Source organism: Lotus japonicus, chromosome 5 (genome assembly GCF_012489685.1).
Source record: "Lotus japonicus ecotype B-129 chromosome 5, LjGifu_v1.2".
Taxonomy (NCBI): domain Eukaryota; kingdom Viridiplantae; phylum Streptophyta; class Magnoliopsida; order Fabales; family Fabaceae; genus Lotus; species Lotus japonicus.
In genome coordinates, this window is record NC_080045.1 from 22,085,674 (window position 1) to 22,107,020 (window position 21,347).

The following is a 21,347-nucleotide window of genomic DNA, read 5'->3' on the forward strand; positions in this document are numbered from 1 at the left end:
ATAATGAATAAAAAGAGGTTAACTACTACTGCTCGAGATTCATCTGAAGGTAGTTGTCTTCCATTGAATAATTCTTCCAGATCCTTTAGAACTTCTCTAAAGGATGTTTTCAACCTTCCCCATGGTGTTTCTACTTCTACTAAGTGGGGTTCATCTTCTGGTGGAGTCTTGAAACAAATTGAATCACCAACTGAAACTTCCAAAAGAATTCCAGATGAAACCAATGTTCTCATGTCAAATATGTCGTGGACTGGGCGAGACCCAAGGGTCCCTCGCCCAGGGATGCTTGTCCGAGGCGACGCGCGAGCCGGGTAGTTGGGCCTTCCCCCAGGAGGCCCAACTAGCCCACTAAGGGTAGTTAGGAGCACCGATCCCAGGCCCAGCTCCAAGTCTATAAATAGGGGATGGTTACTAATTGTAAATGACTCTTAGCTAATTTGAGAAATAATAAACTTGAAATTCAGTTACTTTCTCTCTCTCTAAGCGGTTACGCTCTAACTCTCTCTAGATTCTCACATCACGATCCTTTCACTCTAGGTACCGTACCTGATCTCTATGTTCTTGGTTAGAACATCTGCCGCCATCTGTGGGGATCGGTAGATTTTGATTCTCGGACTACGTGGATTATGATTTGGTCAGTGTTTAAATACATCAACAAAGGACCTGATCGTGTCAATGTTCAAATATCTTCTGACGGACAAGGAACTTCTAATGCTGAAAATCATGATGAGATTAAGCAGTACTATGATTGTAGGTTAGTATATAAAAATAATTTATAGTTAATTTGAACTCTTGCTCTTTCTTAACTCCTTTTGACTTAATTTTTATTGTTAATGCTTCTGTTAATAATAGGTATTTAACCCCATGTGATGCAATTGGGATATCATTTACCAAACCAACAATGTGTTCTATTCGAAGATAATGATGATTTGGAAGAGGTAGCCGAGAAGTGTGCATCTAAAGAGACGCAATTTTTAGCATGGATGACAGCTAATAAGCTATACCCTCAAGGGAGGAACTTGACGTACGCTGAATTTCCCTATAAGTTTGTTTACAAGAAAGGGTCTCAACAATGGCTACCTAGGAAAAGGGAGTATCCATTGGACGCTTGCATTATATTCAACCAGGGATGGGAGAAATCTATTTCATGAGGATATTACTCACTGTTCAAAGAGGATGTGATAGCTTTGAAAGCATAAAAACTGTCGATGGGGTTGTTTACCCAACTTTCCATGACACATGCGAAGCTTTGGGTTATATGGAAGATGATCGAGAGTACATTGATGGAATAGTAGGCGTAAGTGATTTGGGTTCAGGTCATCATTTACGCGATTTTTTTGTAAGATCACTAATCACAGATTCATATAGCCGGCCCAAACAAGTTTGGGAGAACACTTGGACTCTTCTAAGTGATGGAATTCTACACGAAAGGAGAAAAGTGCTTAACATTCCAGGTACTTTATGGTTTTTGTTTGATAGGATTGATTATTATGAGTACTCTTCACATAAATTATTACTACACAATCCAAGGTTGAATATAAGTCGTTTAATTTCACGTGAATTGGTATGTTTTTTCTGCTGCAGCTCTATACGTATTTTTTATGTTTTTTGTTTGTATATATTTGTATGTTTATTCTGGTGCAGGACTTCAAATTGAGGCTAAGGAGCTGATGAATTTATGCTTAATTGAAATTGAGAAGTTATGCCAATCCAATGGGAGGTCTCTCAAAGAATTTCCAAGTCTTCCATATACTTCTTATTCTGAAATCATGCAATTTGAAAAAAGATTTGTGGCACATGAGCTGAATTACAATAGGGAACAAATTAAGAACTCACATGATGAGTTGGTGAAATTGTTAACTACAGAGCAAAAAGGTGTGTATGATCAAGTTATGGATGTTGTTTTCAAAGGTAATGGGGGATTCTTTTTTCTATATGGGTTTTGGGGGCACAGGAAAAACATTTGTGTGTAATACCCTTTCTGTTGCTTTGCGCTCCAAAGGGCTGATTGTTTTGAACGTGGCATCAAGCGGAATCGCTTCATTGTTGCTACCTGGAGGTAGAACTGTCCATTCTCGATTCTCAATTCCGTTAGATATCAATAATTTGTCAACATGCAATGTTCGTCAAGGATCTCTTAAAGCTGAGTTGCTTCAAAAGGCAAGCTTAATAATATGGGATGAGGCACCAATGTTGAACAAACACTGTTTCGAAGCTTTGGACAGGACATTGAATGACATAATGACGACACAAGCAACTTATGGTAATGATATTTCATTTGGCGGTAAGATTATTGTGTTAGGAGGCGACTTTAGGCAGATTCTCCCTGTGATTCCAAAAGGTAGCCGATCTGATATAGTGGGATCTACAGTAAACTCATCTTATTTGAGGAAATATTGCACAATATTGAAATTAACCACAAATATAAGGTTACAAAATGCTTCTTATACTGCTTCTGCTGATGAAATAAGAGAATTTGCTGATTGGATTCTTGAGGTTGGAGATGGAACTGCCAAGACCATTGACGAAGATGATTCGACAATTGAGATTCCTTCATATTTGTTGATTACTTCATGTGAAGATCCATTGCTTTCATTAGTCAATTTTGCCTATCCAAATTTTGTGAGTAAGTTGAGTAATTATTCATTTTCTGAAAAAGAGCAATCCTTGCTCCCACTCTTGACAGTGTAGAACAAGTTAATAACTTCATGTTATCATTGATTCCCGGTGAAGAAAGAGAGTACTTAAGCTATGACACTCCATGTAGGTCTGATCAAGATTCAGAGATTAATCCAGAATGGGTTACGACTGAATTCTTGAATGACATTCAATGCTCAGGTATTCCAAATCATATGATTGTATTGAAAAAGGGTGTCTCAATTATGCTCCACCGAAATCTTGATCACGCTGCTGGATTGTGTAATGGTACTCGAATTATGGTGACAGATCTGACTCAGTACATCATTGTAGCAACTCTTTTATCTGGAAAAAAATCTGGGGAGAAAGTTTATATTGCTAGACAGAGTTTAACTCTTTCTGACCCAAGCATCCCCTTCAAATTCCAACGAAGGCAGTTTCCTATCACTTTAAGCTTTGCAATGACTATAAAAAAAAGTCAAGGACAATTCTTATCCCACGTTGGTTTGTATCTTCCAAAACCTGATGTTACACATGGACAATTGTATGTTGCTCTATCAAGGGTAAAATCTAGAAAATGCTTGAAGATAATGATTTTAGATGATGAAGGATTTGTTTCAAACATGACAAAGAATGTTGTCTACGAAGAAGTATTTGATAACATCTGACAGGTTAGTTAATCTCTTTCATTTATTCTGTAGATTCTTATTGTATTTCCATTCCAAATTTCGTTCTATCTAGATCAACTTAATTGGCAATCATTTCTTACTGCAATGAATTCTTTTAATAAAATATATACCAGCTCATAGTTTTGAATTTGGATTTCGTATACAGGGAGATGTTCTAAAACAGATGTTAATGTTCATATGTAGAGCTTAGAGGAAGCTAATCTTCTATGCATGATCTCGGGTAAATTTCATTTCATCAATATGTTTATTTTGGCCCGCCAGGAAATTTTTTTCTAATATTTTATACTTATATTTTTTTGCTGCAGAGTTATATGTTCCCAAAGAAGTCTATTTACACCATCTCTTATTGGATAGCCGGCGCACGACAGAAGTTTTCTCCAGGACATATTATTTGCTACTATCTCCAATATTTACTCTAAGATATATTGTAGCAACTCTAAGTAGGAGTAAAAATCTAGCCCCAACTTCCTATGTATTGTTAGCGTTATTTAATTATATGAATGTGGAGTATACAATATCCTTCTGAGTTTTTTGTGTAGTATAATATCAACAAACAATGTAGCCATGACTCAAGCAACATCCAATGCAGCGAAATTGTTCAATTTAGGATCTGGTCTGGTATGGGCGGATCAATGTACTTAGTAATTGGGCTGATCAAATCATGTATCAAATGGGCCGGGTAACCCATGATCCAACCGGATCAAAACCCAAGCTATAAATAAAAGAGGACCGCCCAAGCGGCAGGGACCTATCATTTCACGCATTTTTACTCACTTTGTTTACTTTCGCTTGCTCTCTAAACTGGTTAGCCTTAGTTTGTGGTTCTATACCGGAACATTGGCGCCCACCGTGGGGCCGAAGGATACTTTCCTAGGCCTCGTTTTTCACCGCGATGGTGACTCGATCCGGGGCGAACGGAGAGAGGAATCATGTTCAACAAAATGATGTTCCTCCCGATGCTCTTCAGCGGATCATGGACGATCTCAATGAACTTCGTCAACATAATCAACAGTTACAAAATCAACTTACTGATCTCAATCAGACTCAGGGTTTACGAGAAGGCGATCGAAGAATGGCTGAGACGGTGGTGGACTTTCAACCTTTCATAGAGGAAATAGCGAATACCGCCGTCCCAGACAATTTGAAGACGTTAAAGCTTGATTCTTACTATGGTGATTCAGACCCAAAGGATCATTTGGTGTATTTCAACACGAAAATGGTCATTGTTGGCGCATCGGACGCGTTGAAGTGCAAAATGTTACCATCAACTTTTAAGAAGTCGGCGATGATTTGGTTCACGACTCTACCGTCAAGGTCAATTGTCAATTTCACGGAATTATCTACAAAATTCTTGTCTCAGTTTTCTACCAGTCGTGCACAAAAAGTAACTCCGGCGACATTATTCAATGTTCGTCAAGGGCCAAATGAGACTTTGCAGTCTTACATGGGGCGATTCAATCAATTATCTGTTCATTTGGAGGATAAAATGCCGGAAATTTGCATTGCAGCTTTTGAATTGGGCTTGAAGCCGGGTGGTTTGAACAGTAACTTGAGTAGAAAACCTGTGGAGACGATGGCGCATTTACGCGAAAGGGTACAAGGATACATCAGGGAGGAGCAGAGCGATCAGATCAAGAACAACCGCCCGAATGCAGCGGTTACAGGGCAGAGGCAGCAGTTTGAGGCGAAGAAGGGAGCGGTTGCCGATCAATATTCGAAGGGATGGACCGAACGTGGCAACGCAGGGTATAACAATCGCAACTGTTATGACGGTCGATTTGATAACCGTTCTAATTTCAAAAATCGTGCTCAGCCGTATGGGATGCGTGGGCCAGGACATTCAATGACGTGGACCCGGAATCAAAATGATCGTGCAGTGCCGTTGGCGGTTAATTTGACTGAAGCTTTACACGCGTGTTTAGAGGCGAACGTTATTCGTTTCCCGCGACAGCCAAAGCCGTCAACGGGTTATGTGGATAAGAAGAAGTGGTGTGAATATCATAGGATCTCGGGACATAATACTGATGATTGTTTTACTTTGAAGAAGGAGATTGATAAGTTGATAAAGGCTGGGTATATGAAACAGCTTGAAAGGCGAAGCAATTCAGATGAAGCAGGAACTTCAACCAGGCGAACCGAAGACGGAAAAGAGATTGAGAGTGAAGGACAAAACAGACAATCAGAAGGGAAAGCGAAGGGGCAGATTCATTCCATTTTTGGTGGATTCCGCGGTGGAGGAATGACTAACTCAGCTCGTAAGAGGTACGTCCATTCCATTAATGCTGTTTATTCTAACGATTGGGGAAGTTGGGCAACCAATCAACCCGATATAACTTTTACTGTGCGAGATTTTGAGGGAGTCCAACCTCATGAAGACGATCCAAATGTTGTAATGCTGAGAATTGCTGATTATGAAATTGAGAGGGTACTTTTGGATCAAGGAAGCTCGGCGGATTTGATTTATGGTGATGCTTTTGAAAAGTTGGGGCTACATGAATCTGACTTGTTGCCTTATGATGGCTCTTTGGTGGGTTTTTCTGGAGAAAAAGTATTTGTTAGAGGGTATGTGGAGTTGAAGACTGTCTTTGGAGAAGGGAAAATGCGGAGACATTTGCTATTAAGTTTTTGGTAGTAAAATGTACTTCGCCGTACAATGTACTCATTGGGAGGCCATCATTAAACAGATTGGGGGCGATCATTTCTACACGACACTTAACAGCTAAGTATCCGTTGAGCAAAGGAGGCGTTGGAGTTTTAAAAGCTGACCAAATGGTTGCTCGAAAGTGTTATTCATAAAGTTTCAAGCAGTATGGGCATATGGGAAAGAAGGCAGTGAAAGAGGGGCATCGAGTATATGAGGTGAATGTAGATCAGGCAGACATTAGTTTGGATCCTCGTGATGGATTCATTGAGCACAAGATGACATCAGAGGAGGAAACTAAGGCGATCCAGATTGGTGAGCGAAATTTGAAAGTGGGTGTCAATTTAACTACAAGTCAAGAGAACAGGTTGGTAAAGTTGTTATCTGAGAATATGGATTTATTTGCATGGAGGGCAAAGGATCTACCAGGAATCGATCCGGAATTTATATATCACAAATTGGCTTTAAATCCCGGAGCGAAACCTATTGTTCAATTCAAAAGAAAGATGGGCGAAGAAAAAGTAGAGGCAGTAAAGGTGAAAACTACCAAGTTACTGGAAGCTGGATTCATCAGGGAGGTTAAGTATCCGACATGGTTGGCTAATGTAGTAATGGTGAAGAAGGCTAATGGGAAGTGGCGAATGTGCACAGATTATACAGATTTGAATAAGCATTGTCCTAAGGATTCTTATCCTTTACCGAATATTGATAAGCTTGTGGATAGGGCGTCTGGATTCGGAATGCTTAGCCTCATGGATGCATATTCAGGATATCATCAGATAAGAATGTATCAGCCAGACGAAGAGAAGACAGCTTTTATGACAAATCAGGTGAACTATTGCTATCAGACTATGCTGTTTGGGCTGAAGAATGCGGGAGCAACATACCAAAGGCTGATGGATAAGGTGTTTGACAAGCAGGTGGGGCGGAACATGGAGATTTATGTTGATGACATGGTGGTCAAGTCAGAGGAAATGATGGCACACTGTTCTGATCTCGAAGAGGCGTTTGGCGAGCTAAGAAAACATAACATGAGACTTAACCCAGAAAAATGTTCGTTTGGAATTCAAAGTGGAAAGTTTTTGGGCTTCATGATCACAAGGAGAGGAATTGAGGTGAATCCTGATAAGTGTAAGGCGATAGTTGATATGCAGAGTCCAACCTCAGTTAAAGATGTGCAGAAATTAACAGGAAGGATAGCAGCTTTATCCAGATTTCTTCCGTGTTCTGGGGAAAAATCAGCACCATTTTTTCAATGCTTAAGGAAGAACAAAAATTTTCAGTGGACTGAAGAATGTGAAAGGGCGTTCAAAAGTTTGAAGGATCATTTGTCCAGCCCACCAATTTTAGCCAAACCAATTCCAGGTATTTCATTGTCAATGTTTATTTCCATATCTGATAATGCAGTTAGTTCAGTCTTGTTGTAAGAGAATAAAGATGATATGAGGATCATATATTTTGTGAGTCATGCTCTTCAAGGAGCCGATGTTAGATACCAGAAAATTGAAAAGGCTGCATTAGCTTTAATTATATCCGCCAGGAAATTAAGACCTTATTTTCAAGGCTTTCCAATTGTGGTAAAAACTGATTTGCCACTTCGCCAAGTTTTGCAAAAGCCTGATCTGGCTGGAAGAATGGTTTCCTGGGCTGTTGAGTTGTCAGAATTTGAAATCACTTTTGATAGGAAAGGTCTGGTTAAAGCACAGGTATTGGTGGATTTTGTCAATGAAATGTCTTCGAGTGAGAAAACTATGGAAGTTGGCGAATGGAGTTTGTCTGTAGATGGTTCATCTAATGTCAAGGGAAGTGGAGCCGGAATAATCTTTGAAGGACCAGGTGGCGTGACAGTTGAGCAGTCACTCAAGTTTGACTTCAAAGCAAGCAATAATCAGGCAGAGTATGAAGCTATAATTGCAGGTTTGAAGTTGGCGATCGAGATGGGGGTTAAGAGCATAATGATTAAAACAGACTCTCAAATAGTTTCCAGGCAAATTCAGGGTGAATATCAGGCGAGGGATGCACAGCTGGCTAAGTATTTATTGAAGGCTCAGGGATTGATAAAGCAGATAGGTGCGGTGCAGGTCAATTATGTTCCGCGGGAGGAAAATACAAGGGCGGATATTCTGTCAAAGTTAGCAAGCACCAAGAAGCCGGGAAACAATAAGTCAGTCATCCAGGAAGTTTTAAGCAGCCCGAGTATCGAAGAGGATGAGACAATGATGGTGTTAACTTTAGTAGATTCTGATTGGATGGGGCGTATCAAAAAGTGTTTGGAGGCAGAGGGCTCAGATGTGTTGACATTTTCTAAGGATCAAATTCGCGAGGCAAGTCGTTACACATTGCTGGGAGATCAATTGTACAGAAGAGGGATTGGAGTGCCTTTATTGAGATGTGTCTCTAAAGATGAGGCGGAAAGAATCATGTTTGAGGTTCATGAAGGTGTGTGTGCAAGTCATGTGGGGGGCAGATCTTTGGCGGCGAAAGTGCTCAGAGCAGGGTTCTATTGGCCAACTTTACGAGGGACTGTATGGAATATGTGAAGAAGTGTGATAAATGTCAAATTTATGCAGATTTACATAAGGCGCCGCCTGAAACTCTTAGCTCAATGAGTTCATCGTGGCCATTTGCAATGTGGGGAGTGGATATTCTGGGACCGTTCACTCCAGCAGGTTCTCAGATCAGATTATTTTGGTTGCGGTAGACTATTTTACTAAGTGGATTGAGGCGGAATCAATGGCGAAAATAACAGCAGAAAAAGTTAAAAAGTTTTATTGGAGAAAATTGGTTTGCAGATTTGGCGTTCCAGCAACTATCGTTTCAGACAATGGAACACAGTTCACTAGCAGGAGTGTGAAGGATTTTTGCGCAGAAATGGGAATTGAGATGTGTTTCGCCTCAGTTGAGCATCCTCAGACAAATGGTCAAGTAGAGTCAGCAAATAAAGTCATTCTCAATGGAATTAGAAAGCGTCTAGGCGAAGCTAAAGGATTGTGGGCAGAAGAGTTAATCACGGTCATTTGGGCGTACAATACTACTCCTCAATCAACTACTGGCGAATCGCCTTTTAAGTTGACTTACGGGGTAGATGCTATGATCCCACCAGAATTGCAAGATGTAACTTTCAGGGTGACAACTTATAATGAAGAGCAGAACGACTTTAATAGATTGGTTGATCTCAATTTAGCAGAGGAAACGCAAGCAGAAGTTCGTTTGAGGCAAGCAATGGTAAAACAGAGGTCGGAAAGGCGATACAATTCTAGAGTGGTTCCGAGGCAAATGAAAGTTGGAGATTTGGTTCTGCGTAGGAAGGCGAAGGGGCCTGATGATTCGAAGTTATCACCTAATTGGGAAGGACCTTACAGGATTCTGCGAGAGCTTGGTCAAGGGGCGTATCATTTGGAGGAGTTATCAGGGCGAAGGATCCCAAGGGCTTGGAATGCACAGCATCTCCGTTACTATTACAGTTGAAGTGCAGGGTGGTTCGTTCAGTTTGTTTTATGTTGTTCAGTTTGGTTCAGTGTATGTTTCTCCAAGACCATGTTTCGTTGTTTCAGTTTGTGTGTGTTGAAGTCTATGTTTGTTGGTTGTATCGTTTAAGACTATGTTTGTTGTGTAAGACTAAATTTGATGCACTCTTTTCTCTACCCCAGTCAGGAGAGTTTTTAACGAGGCATCAATTATTAATGAATAACAGGTATGCACTCTTTTCTCTACCCCAGGCGGAAGAGTTTTTAACGAGGCCTAACCTTTTTTAAAATGATCAAGGGCGTATCATTTTACTTATTTCTTTTACCCATAGCGGAAACTTATCAACTAAGGTCTATCAATTGGGCGACGTCAGACAATTGAGAAAAAAGTAAGTCTCTTAAAACAAGAGCATTCGACCACGAATTCATAAGCACAGTATTAAATTGGATTTAAGCTTGTCCAAACTAAGCACAAGTCTCCACGCGAGCATACTAATGAAATCAAATATTTTGACTTTGATTTTCATGAATAATAACTATGTCAAAAATGAAAATTTGACTAAGTTATGTGCACAAAGGCCTTATGATTCCAAAGTAGTTGATTAAGTTTAAATTTTACAACATTTAAAGAGATTCACTCAAGAGTATTTTACTATGTACGGTAAAATGTGAGAGTAACGAATTCAACTAAATGACGAATCTAAATGATGAAGGCGGACCGATTCTGGTGAAAGGTTAGTAAACGTTATTTATGTTAAGTTATATTTTGAAGTTATATGATAACTTGAATAATTCAGTAAAGTTATGTTCAGTTATAGAATTAGTTATTGTGATAGTTGTTTGGGGGAACAAAGGATGATGTTATTACTGAAGTCATGAAGTTTTAGGTTTTTGGCGACACAATTATAACATGTTTGGGTTTTTAGGCGAAACAATTAGAATGTGAGGCATTCATGTAATGCTGAAGGGAAATTCATTACGCTAAGGGAAAAGTTCGGTACATGAAAGCAAAGAAAATAAATAGACAAAGATTAAAGAGACCGGAGGTCTTTTACATAATTTGCTAAAAAGGAAAAGGGAACAAGACTTGTCACTAATGGTTTTCTCCCTCTCCTTCTTTGGTGTTGACATTCTCTTCTTCATTCTTATCTTCTTCTTCTTCTTTTTCTTCCTCTTCTCCTTTCCCATCCGCGTTATCCGGGCTGATCAGTTTTCCATCCACGATACGAGCATAAGGGTTTGAGCCCTCCAAGTTGATCGCCAGGTCAGGATTGAGAAAGGAGATTTGACTTAGTGCTTTGGCGAAGCCAGCCTCAAATTGATCCAAAACAGAACATTGCAATTCAGCAATTTCTGTTTTCATTTTAGAATTCTCGTCCAAAGTTTGGTTGTGAACAGTAGTAATTTGGGCGAGGTGAGCTTTCACCTTGTCATTTTCCTCAGTCAGTGTCTGAACAGAAGCTTTGTGATCTTCAGCAGTCTTCATCGCATTCTCAATCTCTACAGCCAAATCAGCAGCTTTTTTCTCATTGGCTTTGTTGGATTTATCTAACAACTTCAACGTTGCTTTCAGCTTCCCAATTTCTTTTTCTTTTTCTTCAACAAGTTTGGCATTGGCGAGGCCATCGAATCCGTTAGATTCTAGGTCAATCATCTTGGCGACTGCAGCAATCTCTAAACCTTTGGTCATCATAGCTTGACAGGCCTCTTTTAAACCCATCTTCCTCATCTTCTCACGATCAGCCTCAAAAACCAAGTTTGTTTCCACCAAAGAGTTGAAATCTATCTTTGAATCCCAAAGTGAAGTTACTTCAGTGGAGGTCAGTTCTTCAAACTCCTTCAACAAGTTTTTCCAGCAAATAGGCTGAGCGCTTGATGAGCAGCCTTTATTCGCCCCTGGCGAATCATTTCTGTTCATGAATTGTTCCAAGGAAGTCTGGTTCGAAGCTTTGTTCTTATGAGAGGCAGGTTCTTCATTCTTTTTCTTTTTCTTAGTAGGGCGACCAACTTCAGTGCCGGAATGGTTGGTGTCTTGGTCGGCAACAGACTTTGAGGGATTCCTTTTTTCACGGGCGGCCTGTTGTTCACGGCGAAAGCGGAGGAGGTCTTCTTCAGTAAGGCGAGCCATTTTCCCTGCAATAATATAGTGGTGTTAGAATATAAGAAGATTTTTATATAAAGAGGAAAGGTAAAATGCATAATGAGATGCCTTACCAATGTATTTACCCACTTCATTCTTAGAAAGAGCGGCCATAAAATCTGCAAGGTTCAATCCTAAGCCAGATAAAAGTTGGCAATCTACTAATTCTTCTTTAGTCAAGGCATCCTCGGGAATTTTGATGATGCCTTCATATTGGTTCGTCCAGTAGAACGGAAATCGGGGACTCCCGTCATCAAAGTAAAAAATATCTTTACAGGGTTCTGATTCACGGAGTTTGAAAAAATTTCCTTTGAAGTGTTTATAGTGGCTTTTGAATAAAGTGAATAGCCCTAGACCCCTAGCAGTAGCAAGCGAAACATATTCACCTCTAACGTTTCGCCCACATGTTTCAAAAAAGTAGAAAAACTTATTGCTGGTGGGTTCGATTTTTAGAGTTAGGCATAAAATTTCAAAGGCTTTTAAATACGCCCAAGCATTGCCATGAAGTTGGGTAGGAGCTACATTCAGAAGGGTTAAAACGGAACAAGTGAAATCAGAGAAAGGCAGAGTGTACTTCAAATCGGAAAATAAGTTTTCAAAGAGATAGGTGAAGTTTCGCCCCTGATTATCTGGCCCCCCAAAACAACACGGCTCATCAGGGGCGCAGGGAATTATGTCCAAATGCGCATCTAGGCCATCTTTCCTAAAGTTGTATTTAGTGACTAAATCTATAATAGCTTTTGGAGTACAATATTTAGAGAATTGTTTTTTGATTTTACTAGCCACCCATAGGGAATCAGCGATAGGTGGGACATTAGGAGTAGAAGCCTCTTTACGGGTGCGTTTAGAAACCATTTTCAAGGTGTCCTGAAAGTGAAAGGTTTAGAAGTAAGATGAAGATGGAATAGAGTATAAGTTTTTAGTTTACAATGCAAGGTTTATGCAGTGTTTCTGGGTAGAGAAAGAGTCATGGGTGTTAAAGATAGGAACTTTTATGCGCAAGTTCATGTGAAAGTATGAAATAAAGAAGAAAAGAGAAGAAGATTGTTACCTGAGAGAAAGTTTGGAACTTCAAAGACTGCTGGGATGGTTGATGATGAATGCAGGAAATAGGAAAGCGGGTTTGGCTGAGAAGAAGCAGGGTGTGGGTTTTTGTTTTCCTTGAAAAGAATATTGGTAGTAAGGAATTGCAGGTAAGTGATGAGAGGGGTAGAAAAGGGGGCTTTATATAGAGAAGGAAGGAAGGGTGAAAGGGTGAGATGAAAAGGTACATTAATCACCAGATGAGTGGACGCGTGCTTACATATGGATATTCAAGAGTCAGGTTTGATGTTCGTATTAAAAGAGGACACGTCGATCAGGGATTTGAATTTAAACGGACGTGATTCATTGTAAAAGTCAAGTGGAAAGGACATTTTAGTCCGGCAGTCATGACGTTTCAGGAGTCACTGGAACGGCACAACCTTTTGTGTTTGAATTTATTTTATGTGCTTTTAATCGTATTTATTTTTCATGATGGTAATTATGTCAGTGGGATTTAAAGACGCGGTAATGCTGCGGCTCAAGTTCCAAAATATTTGTGGATATTTGTTGATGTAATTGTAGCAGGAAAAGCAATGATGATTCTTGCCACAGTGAGGGCGTAGCAGGTAATAGGCTCAGAGATTTGACAGGTTAGGTTGAACACGCAAGAAAAGAAGAAGAGGAAAGAGCTGGTCTGACGTGGTTATTATTATTTACTTTTATTCAAATGAACATATGTTATGATTTATACGCCCATTTTAATTGCATCATGAGGGCTTTAATGGTTGAGGGCTTATTAAAGACACATTCGCCTTATACTAAGCCTTAGTGTCTTGAGGGCTTGTGGTCTGGTATGGGCCGATCAATGTACTTAGTAATTGGGCTGATCAAATCATGTATCAAATGGGTCGGGTAACCCATGATCCAACCGGATCAAAACCCAAGCTATAAATAAAAGAGGACCGCCCAAGCGGCAGGGACCTATCATTTCACGCATTTTTACTCACTTTGTTTACTTTCGCTTGCTCTCTAAACTGGTTAGCCTTAGTCTGTGGTTCTATACCGGAACAGGATCAAGCAAAAACATATGTACCAAACCTTTTAGCCATTCATGAAGGATCTTAATTCTTATTAGATTTCAATTCATCATCCCAAAGATTATATTATATTAGAGTAAATTGATATGTTATTTACAACAATAAACTTCGCCGTGCAACGCACGGGTGAACAGCAGTAGTAGAGCTATATGATTAGAAGGTGGGAGTAGTATAATTAGTATAAAGTATAAACAATACCTTTAGTTATTGTCTTTTTGCCATTAACTTGATCAATAAGGCTCAGCTTGAACTTTTCAAATCTGCTCCAGTCTTTTGGCAAATTAGATAGATCCCCTCCAGCATCCAAATAAAGTGACAAGTAGCCAACTTTGTTGCCGTTTGGTAAGATAAGAATTCGCCTACAAGCAAAAGTCCAAAAACACACAATAAAATGAAAAATCATGTCAAAGAACACATGACTTAAATGTATAGTAAGTGACCAAGAACTCATTCCGCACCATGGATGGCTACCGACGAAGAAAGTATCCGAGTATAGCTTCTTGGTATTCGTTTCTCAAATGTTTTATCCCTTTGATTCTCCATTTCAACAACTTGCTAGCTTAGCAACACTGAAAAGGAAAAAAAGAAATGACTCTCATTAGTGAAAACAAAAAGCTATGATTTCGCAAATTTTAGATGAATAAAATTCACCATGCTACCAAATGGAGAGAGTTAGAGGCAGAGTCGAAAATATATATATATATTTCACAAAAAATCCGATTAACCAAAGTGGAGAAATTGATCACAGCTAGTACCCCAAACACACAATGATAGCTTAAGAAAAAAAAAATTCAAATAACAAATGATGTTTGTTTCAAATGAACCCAGCTTAAATGATCAAAAAAGAAATAATTTTGAAGTAAATTATTACTTCAAAATCGAAAGGGAGGTTAAAATCGAAAGCTGAACTGCTCCTCCATTAAACAGGACTGTAAGGATGCAAAGGAAGCAATTTTAAGCTTGAATGCTTCGGATAGAAATTAATGATGATGCTCAACAGACTTGTGTAAACAAGACTTAGTGGGGTTTTGCTAGTTCCGAAAAACTAGAACGACGTCCTTGAAAATAGAGGATATCATAACTATAACTATTTAGCCTTAATCACACTTTTCTCACGTTTTTTTTTATAGCACACTTTTCTCACGTAAACTTTGGAAATAACGTTGCACTTGATTTTGCAGTTTTAATTTTCTGTTCATATTACATCAAAAAATAGGTACTAAATTTTAAAAAATTAAAACACTCAGAAAACTCATTATCTACATCTTTCCCCTCTATCAACTTCATCGCCTTACGATGGAGACTATGGAGGTTGGGTGGCGGCTCAGAAGTGGTGATGGAGGTTGGGGATGAAGTTGAGAAAGGGAGGGGAAGAAGGACAAAAAATGATCAAAGAGCAATTTGAATTTGAACGACTAAAACTGATTTAAAAATTCATGTGTGCAGTCTACAAGTGATTAAGATTGTCATGTTAGTTATTTTCAAAAAAAAAAGATTGTCATGTTAGTTGATGATTAAGAAAAAAATATGTCACCCTGCCACAGGAACCTTTCTAAAAAAATTAGGGATTAAAAGCTATGTAATTTTTAATTTTAACATTATTTTAAATTTAGGCGTATAAGTCAATGACTAAAAACATATTTAACCTTTTACTAAAGTACTAATACCTTGTTGACCTATATAATTATTTAAGCTTTTAACTCTATAAACTAATAACTTATTTAAATACCTCAATGTGAGATATTCTTTTAAATAAAATTTTAGGACTTAAGGAGTTAAACTCAATCTTGTTTACTCTTATATATTATCTATTAAAGTAATTTCAAGAAAAAATTCATCTATTAAAGTATATATATAAATAATGTAGGCATATTTATAAATGGGTTTTTATGTATTTTAGTTCATTACAAATAAGCTTGATATCCTATTTACACATTGGCTTGTGGATATACTTAGTAATTTTATTGTGAAATAAATATTTAAATATATTAACAGGACAAATAAGACTTTCAAGAATGTTAAGTAAAGCCTAAAAATAAAACATAAGACAATTTAACATTGGACTTTTTAAGAAGGTCAAACCTATATATGCAAAGTTCAACCTAACAAAGTCTATTTCTACCCCTAGTTGAGTGGAATATGACAAAGTCTCGCATCTAATAGGTTGTAGATCTTTCCAACCCATTTCCTTAGGGTGAGGTAAACGCAAACCTAAAAACCCATATTTAGGGCTAATATCTCCTCACCCGAATACTTTTCTCATTAAAAAAACAAAACCTAAAAACCCCTTAACAAAGGAGCTATAGATTGAGGATGATGGTCCCAATAACGCTCCGGGAGTAACTTCTCCCTCTAACCCAGCCTGACCAAATTACCCATGAAAGAAGGAATTTGGATTGTCTGCGGTTGCTGCACCATCCAACACTGGACATATGGGTTGGGTAGGAGGAGGTTCAGGGATAATAAAACTATAATAGAAAATGAAATCCGCATTTTTTCTCTAAATAACTCATGATAAAGTTTGGGTTAAATAACTCATCATCCAATCACATTGGAGATAAGTAAGTTGGAAATAAATTGATAAATAAAATAAAGAAATTTCACATCACTTACCTTCAATGTGATTGGATGATGGGTTATTTAACCCAAACTTTATCATGAGTCATTTAGATAACTCATTTTCTACCTTATGAAGCCTCATAAGTATTGCAAATTCCCCTGAACCACTGCCTAAATCATATGAAGATAAAATTGTATGGGGTACTGCAAAAATGGACCCTTCAGAAGTGATTGGCCTATCCATGATACCTAACCAAGATATTTGGTCAAAACTATTGCAATTAAATCCCCATCGGTTTGCCCAATTTGCCACCAAATAGAGGAATCTGTAGATCATTACAAACTAAATAGGCTAGGACTGATAAATCTGTGCCACCAAAAGAAATTCATAATCCTAATCAATATCAATTTATTTCTTTTAGACACATTGTGAGAATAACTAATAACTCTGAACATCTTTTATATAACCCAACTTCCTTTGGAAAACCAGGACCAAATCTGGTTAGAGGAATCTACATCTGGTATTACCTCCTCTTTGACATCAAAAAGAAAGAAAAAAAATAGGCTGCAAATGATTTTTAGATCATTCTTCTTCAAATAACTCAACCCCATGATGTATATAGAAAGATCAACTTGTGACAAGCTAAGCAATAAGAATTCACTGTTATAAATCCTTGCTCATCTTGAACAAAAATAAAATGACAATTACGTATGTTGTAGTAGTTAGCAAAAAACAAAATTTTGGAACAATAGTACTGTAGTTATGCATCAATAAGCAATTGAATTATAGGTTAGGTATGTTCATACTTAGTGGACACTCACACCAAAAGTGAGAATAAACAGAGCAATATGAGTTGTGATGAGTGACATGATAAGAAAAAAAAAAAGACAAGGAATAATAGATGGAATGGAGATAGTTGAGAAAGAGTATGACGACATCAAAGTTGTAAATAAAATTATCATCCAATAAGTAACAGACTATGGTTTTCCATATCCAAGTTCAGCATTGAGATCCCTCTCTTCGAAGCCTTCTTCAGCTTTAACCAACTCTCTTCTTGCTATTTTAAGATTTGCTTCAAGAATATCTACATTCTTCCTCAACTTCTTCACATGCACAGCTCTCTCATGATAACTTTTAATATCTAAGGCAAACTGAACATGAGGTTTCAGCCAGGAAAGATCAAACCTAAATGCCTCAAGTTCTTCCCATAAAATTTGAAGATGATTACAAGCATCATCATTCATATCTTTCACCTTTTTATTCTTTAGAAAATGTAGAACTCGACCCAAAGCAGTAAATGCCCATTCGTTAAACATATGTGTACGACTTCTCTTCTTCAGGAATTCAACAAGTGAGGGATGCCATGAACATACTTCCTCTAGTAATGGAACAAAAGCCTTTTCTATTTTCACTAAACCCTTGAAATCCACAAGATCACGCTGTGATGATGAGGAAATTTGCTCAGGTAAAGAATTATTGAGTTGACTCTGATCATGTTCTTCTGAGTTGCAAACAGTAATCTCAGCTTCAATTACACAAATATCATTCACAATAAATCCACCAATAGGGTCACGGAGTTCACTGAATGTTATGAACTTGGAATAACCGTAAAGGTACCCTGCCTCTGTGAAATCATGTTTAGCTTCTGCAAATAAATACTTCAAAAGTCAATTGTGAGGGATTTTAAAAAAAATTACCCTGTTGGAATGAAAACTAAAGAGCCAGAGCTTATATATATAAAAAAAAACACTAAATAACACCACTAATTATTATTTGAATCATCTAAAAACATGCTTCAAGTCAAAGCATAACCTAAAAATGTACTTGCAATCGATTTGGAATATCTCATGAACAAATTATTATACATGCGCGCACATTTCTACTCATGTAGCCATTTTAATTTAAATAGTAATGCATATATATAAGTAGCTAGAGCCACTAAAAAGTAAAAAAAGATTATGCACACAAGTTTCATTCATGAACGAAATAATTTAGAAATTAAAATGAGAGAACAAGAAAATGGAAAACTAAAAAGAGAAGGAGGGAGGTTCAGTATGAATCATTACCATATCTTATCGTCATTTTGTGATTGGTCTGATTAATTAGAGCCAATGTGAAATCTGCAAATTCACTCCAGCCACGAGGCAAACTATCGACATCCAAATATATTTTGAAGTAGTCCACATTTTCCCCCATTGGATAGATACAAATCCACCTAGAAACGTTAAGAAAAAAAAATGTCAAATAGATACAGCACATGACATATAAATGAATGCATATAGAGTAAAATGGAGTTGATTTCAAGCACCATGGATGGCCACATAGGAAGAAATTTTGAGAGTAAAACAGCTTCTTGAAATTCAGAGAAGTTCTGGAGTCCAATTTAGAGAAGTTCTCAATCTTCCATGTGAATTTATCAACCCTTGCTTCTGGACTCTTGATCATCTTAACAACCTGCAACCTGAAGCATCATGATAAGTTACACACGCACAAGATACAGCAATTTTAATTTTGGTGGAAGACTTCAAAATACACCCAAATTGTATATTAAGGTTTGCTTCAGCTTGCAACAAGTTTGAGTTCTCATGCAACTTTTTATCTGATCCAAATTATGTTAAATATACTGTTTTTCTTGGCTAGTAAAAATCTTTTCTTTAAAAAATCTTGTATTGCATATTAATATTATCTCCTTTTTGGTTATCCCACTTTCTTGAGCACTCACAAAACCCAATAAGTATTAAATACATTATTGTTGTGTGTGCGAAACCATTGACCATACCCATTAGTATTCGTCAGGAAAAATTCAATCTCATATTTCTTCTTTCAACATATCTACCGCTATCGTGTCTTATGCTATTCTTCTCCCAACTGAACAACTGTACCTTTCAATCACTTATTGGCTAATTAATGTGATAAATGTGAGTTGCGTCCGGCTCAAACTAAAAAGCTAAATAGTTTTTTTATAAGCCAAACTAAGTTAAATGGTTAGCTTCAACCTTCTATTGTGGGACTTAACGTTGACACTAGTCGACGCTAAATCAGCGTTATCATCGGCGTTAGCGTCGGCCACAATATAGATGCTGAATGTGACTGCTTTGAGTCGACTCAAACATATAGAACAACTCGTTTAAAGTAGGCTTCGGCTAGACCAATGCTAATTAGAGTCGGTATCTCTTCATTTATCGTCGGTTATGACAAACGCTAAAATCACCGGCTTTTACCTACTAACTATAAGATGTGGTGATTCAGAGTTTAAATTTAGCGTCAGCCACACTATAGAAGCTGAATGTGACTGATTTGCGTCAACTCAACCGACACAAACCTATGGAACAACTCGGTTAAAGTTGGCTTCGGCTAGACCAATGCTAATTAGAGTCGGCATCTCTTCAGTTAGCTTCGGTTATGACAAACGCTAAAATCACCAGCCTACACAGTGTCCGCCCTTGGACAAATAGCGGCGACATTGACTAACGAAACATTCAACGGTCGGATAAGCATCAATGCAAACCGAGGCTAACTCCGCGTGTGTAGGACCCACTTCATGGGTGAGAAATTTAGCATCAGTCAAACCAACGTTAAAAGCCGTAGACTTCTCAGCCCAAGCTTATGAATCATAAACCCTACTTTTTCTCTTCACTTCCTCCGCCTCTCTCTGGTCTGGGCCCTCCGCCTTGTCTGCCTCCCCTTGCCCCTGCACCATCACACTCACCCTTACCACCAGCGCCCCTCCCCCGCACCCTCTTGTGCCGCTATCAGTTGCCCCCATCCCTCCTCCTCTGCGACTGTCACCTTTCTTCTGGCGGCCCTCACCCTCTCTCCCGCAAAGCTACCTGTCCATTCCGCCTACCTGCTCCTCCGCCACCCTCACCATCTTCCTCTCCCTCTCTCGCTGCCCCATTGTTGCACCACTGTTGGCGCCCCATTGCGACTATTTAGGGTAGAAGAATTCAAAAATAACTAAAATACCAGATGAGGATACAGGGAAAGCAAAAACAAACAGCAAAATCACACACAATAAATTGTTACCAGTGTCAGAATGCATAAAATGAGCACCAACTATTCAAAACAATTGAAGATTCATGATAAATAATATGACCCCATTAACATGCCTTCATACATGAATGACAAATACAAAGAGATCAAGTATAATGGACAAAACAATCTTAAAAAGACATACCTCTAAACTAGGTGAGAAAAATGCGTTCTCTTCTCCTATGGCTACAGAACACGGAAAATACTCTCCAAATGAAAAGAAGAAACCACTCCTTCTCCTAAGGCTCCCTTTTCTTTTTTTCTTTCATTGATTGGATTTGATATGATTGTGTGATGGCAATCACTTCATTGAGACCTTGCGCCTTCCCTGCTCTGATGAGACCTTTCCTTCTCTCTGTCAGTGTCAGACTTTGGGGCAGCAACATCCATCAATTTCTCTTTTGTCCTTTTTATTTTGGTTTATTTATGGATATTAGAGTAGTTTTTTTAATAGAAAATGGAAATAGTACAGCTTAATTGCACATTTGATGGGCTAAGATTCTCTCCGGCAGATTTCTCTCAATTTTTCTCCAGTTGACATTTTTTGTGGTTTCTAAACCGCCACAAAATGTTGCTATCTGCCACAAATTCCGGTCAATTTTTTGCAGCAGTATTTTGTGGCAGTTGTGCACTTTTGGTCCGTAACATATAGCTCTATTAGCACTTTTGGTTTTCTGTCTAAATTTTGTCAAAAAACTAAAATTTCAAAGTTTTCAAGAAAAATTTCATCTCCTCTAAACACATTCATCATGTTCTTCGTCCTCAAATTTGAATAATTCAGAACAACCCCTTTCAATCTCAACAATTCCATATTCATCCTTTTTTTTTTAAGGCTTAATTGCACTTTTGGTCCCCCAACTATGGCCTTCCTGCGAAAATCGTCCCTAAACTTCAAAATTAGCAAAACTCGTCCCCCAACTATACACACAGTTGCAATTTTGGTATTCCGTTAGCATTCCGTCAGAAATCTAACGTGAGAAGCTTACGTGGCTTACTCACGCGTTTCTCACGTGATCATTCAGGAGAGAGAGTGATGAGTGGACAAACATGTGATTCTCAAA

The 21,347-nt window shown here is 38.3% G+C and overlaps 2 protein-coding genes across 3 annotated transcripts; one reads left to right on the plus strand and one right to left on the minus strand.

Annotated features, from left to right (window-relative positions):
• The first annotated feature begins 1,147 nt into the window (after positions 1-1,147).
• Positions 1,148-3,305, plus strand: LOC130719311 (uncharacterized). Its single transcript, XM_057569934.1, has 4 exons — positions 1,148-1,454; positions 1,645-1,911; positions 1,955-2,626; positions 2,839-3,305. The coding sequence occupies exons 1-4, from the start codon at positions 1,148-1,150 to the stop codon at positions 3,303-3,305; spliced, it is 1,713 nt and encodes a 570-aa protein (XP_057425917.1).
• A 13,687-nt stretch (positions 3,306-16,992) lies between these two features.
• On the minus strand, positions 16,993-20,697 carry LOC130718429 (MATH domain and coiled-coil domain-containing protein At3g58210-like). Of its 2 annotated transcripts, none has more exons than XM_057569018.1 (4): positions 20,432-20,697; positions 18,563-18,708; positions 18,321-18,469; positions 16,993-17,899 (listed from the first exon to the last, which is right to left on the minus strand). In XM_057569018.1, the coding sequence occupies exons 2-4, from the start codon at positions 18,697-18,699 to the stop codon at positions 17,232-17,234; spliced, it is 954 nt and encodes a 317-aa protein (XP_057425001.1). In that variant the 5' UTR covers positions 18,700-18,708; positions 20,432-20,697; the 3' UTR covers positions 16,993-17,231. The 2 variants fall into 2 exon arrangements, with proteins under 2 accessions (XP_057425001.1, XP_057425000.1); XM_057569017.1 differs by having other exon boundaries at positions 18,563-18,715; positions 20,432-20,696.
• Between the last annotated feature and the right edge of the window lie 650 nt (positions 20,698-21,347).

Coding starts and splice junctions, on each gene's coding strand:
- LOC130718429 (XM_057569018.1), bottom strand. CDS start 18,699: ATGATCAAGAGTCCAGAAGCAAGGGTTGATAAATTCACATGGAAGATT. Junction 18,470..18,562: donor TTCCTATGTGGCCATCCATG/GTGCTTGAAATC, acceptor TAACGTTTCTAG/GTGGATTTGTATCTATCCAA. Junction 17,900..18,320: donor CAAAATGACGATAAGATATG/GTAATGATTCAT, acceptor ATTTATTTGCAG/AAGCTAAACATGATTTCACA.
- LOC130719311 (XM_057569934.1), top strand. CDS start 1,148: ATGAGGATATTACTCACTGTTCAAAGAGGATGTGATAGCTTTGAAAGC. Junction 1,912..1,954: donor TATGGATGTTGTTTTCAAAG/GTAATGGGGGAT, acceptor TTGGGGGCACAG/GAAAAACATTTGTGTGTAAT. Junction 2,627..2,838: donor TGCCTATCCAAATTTTGTGA/GTAAGTTGAGTA, acceptor TTCAATGCTCAG/GTATTCCAAATCATATGATT.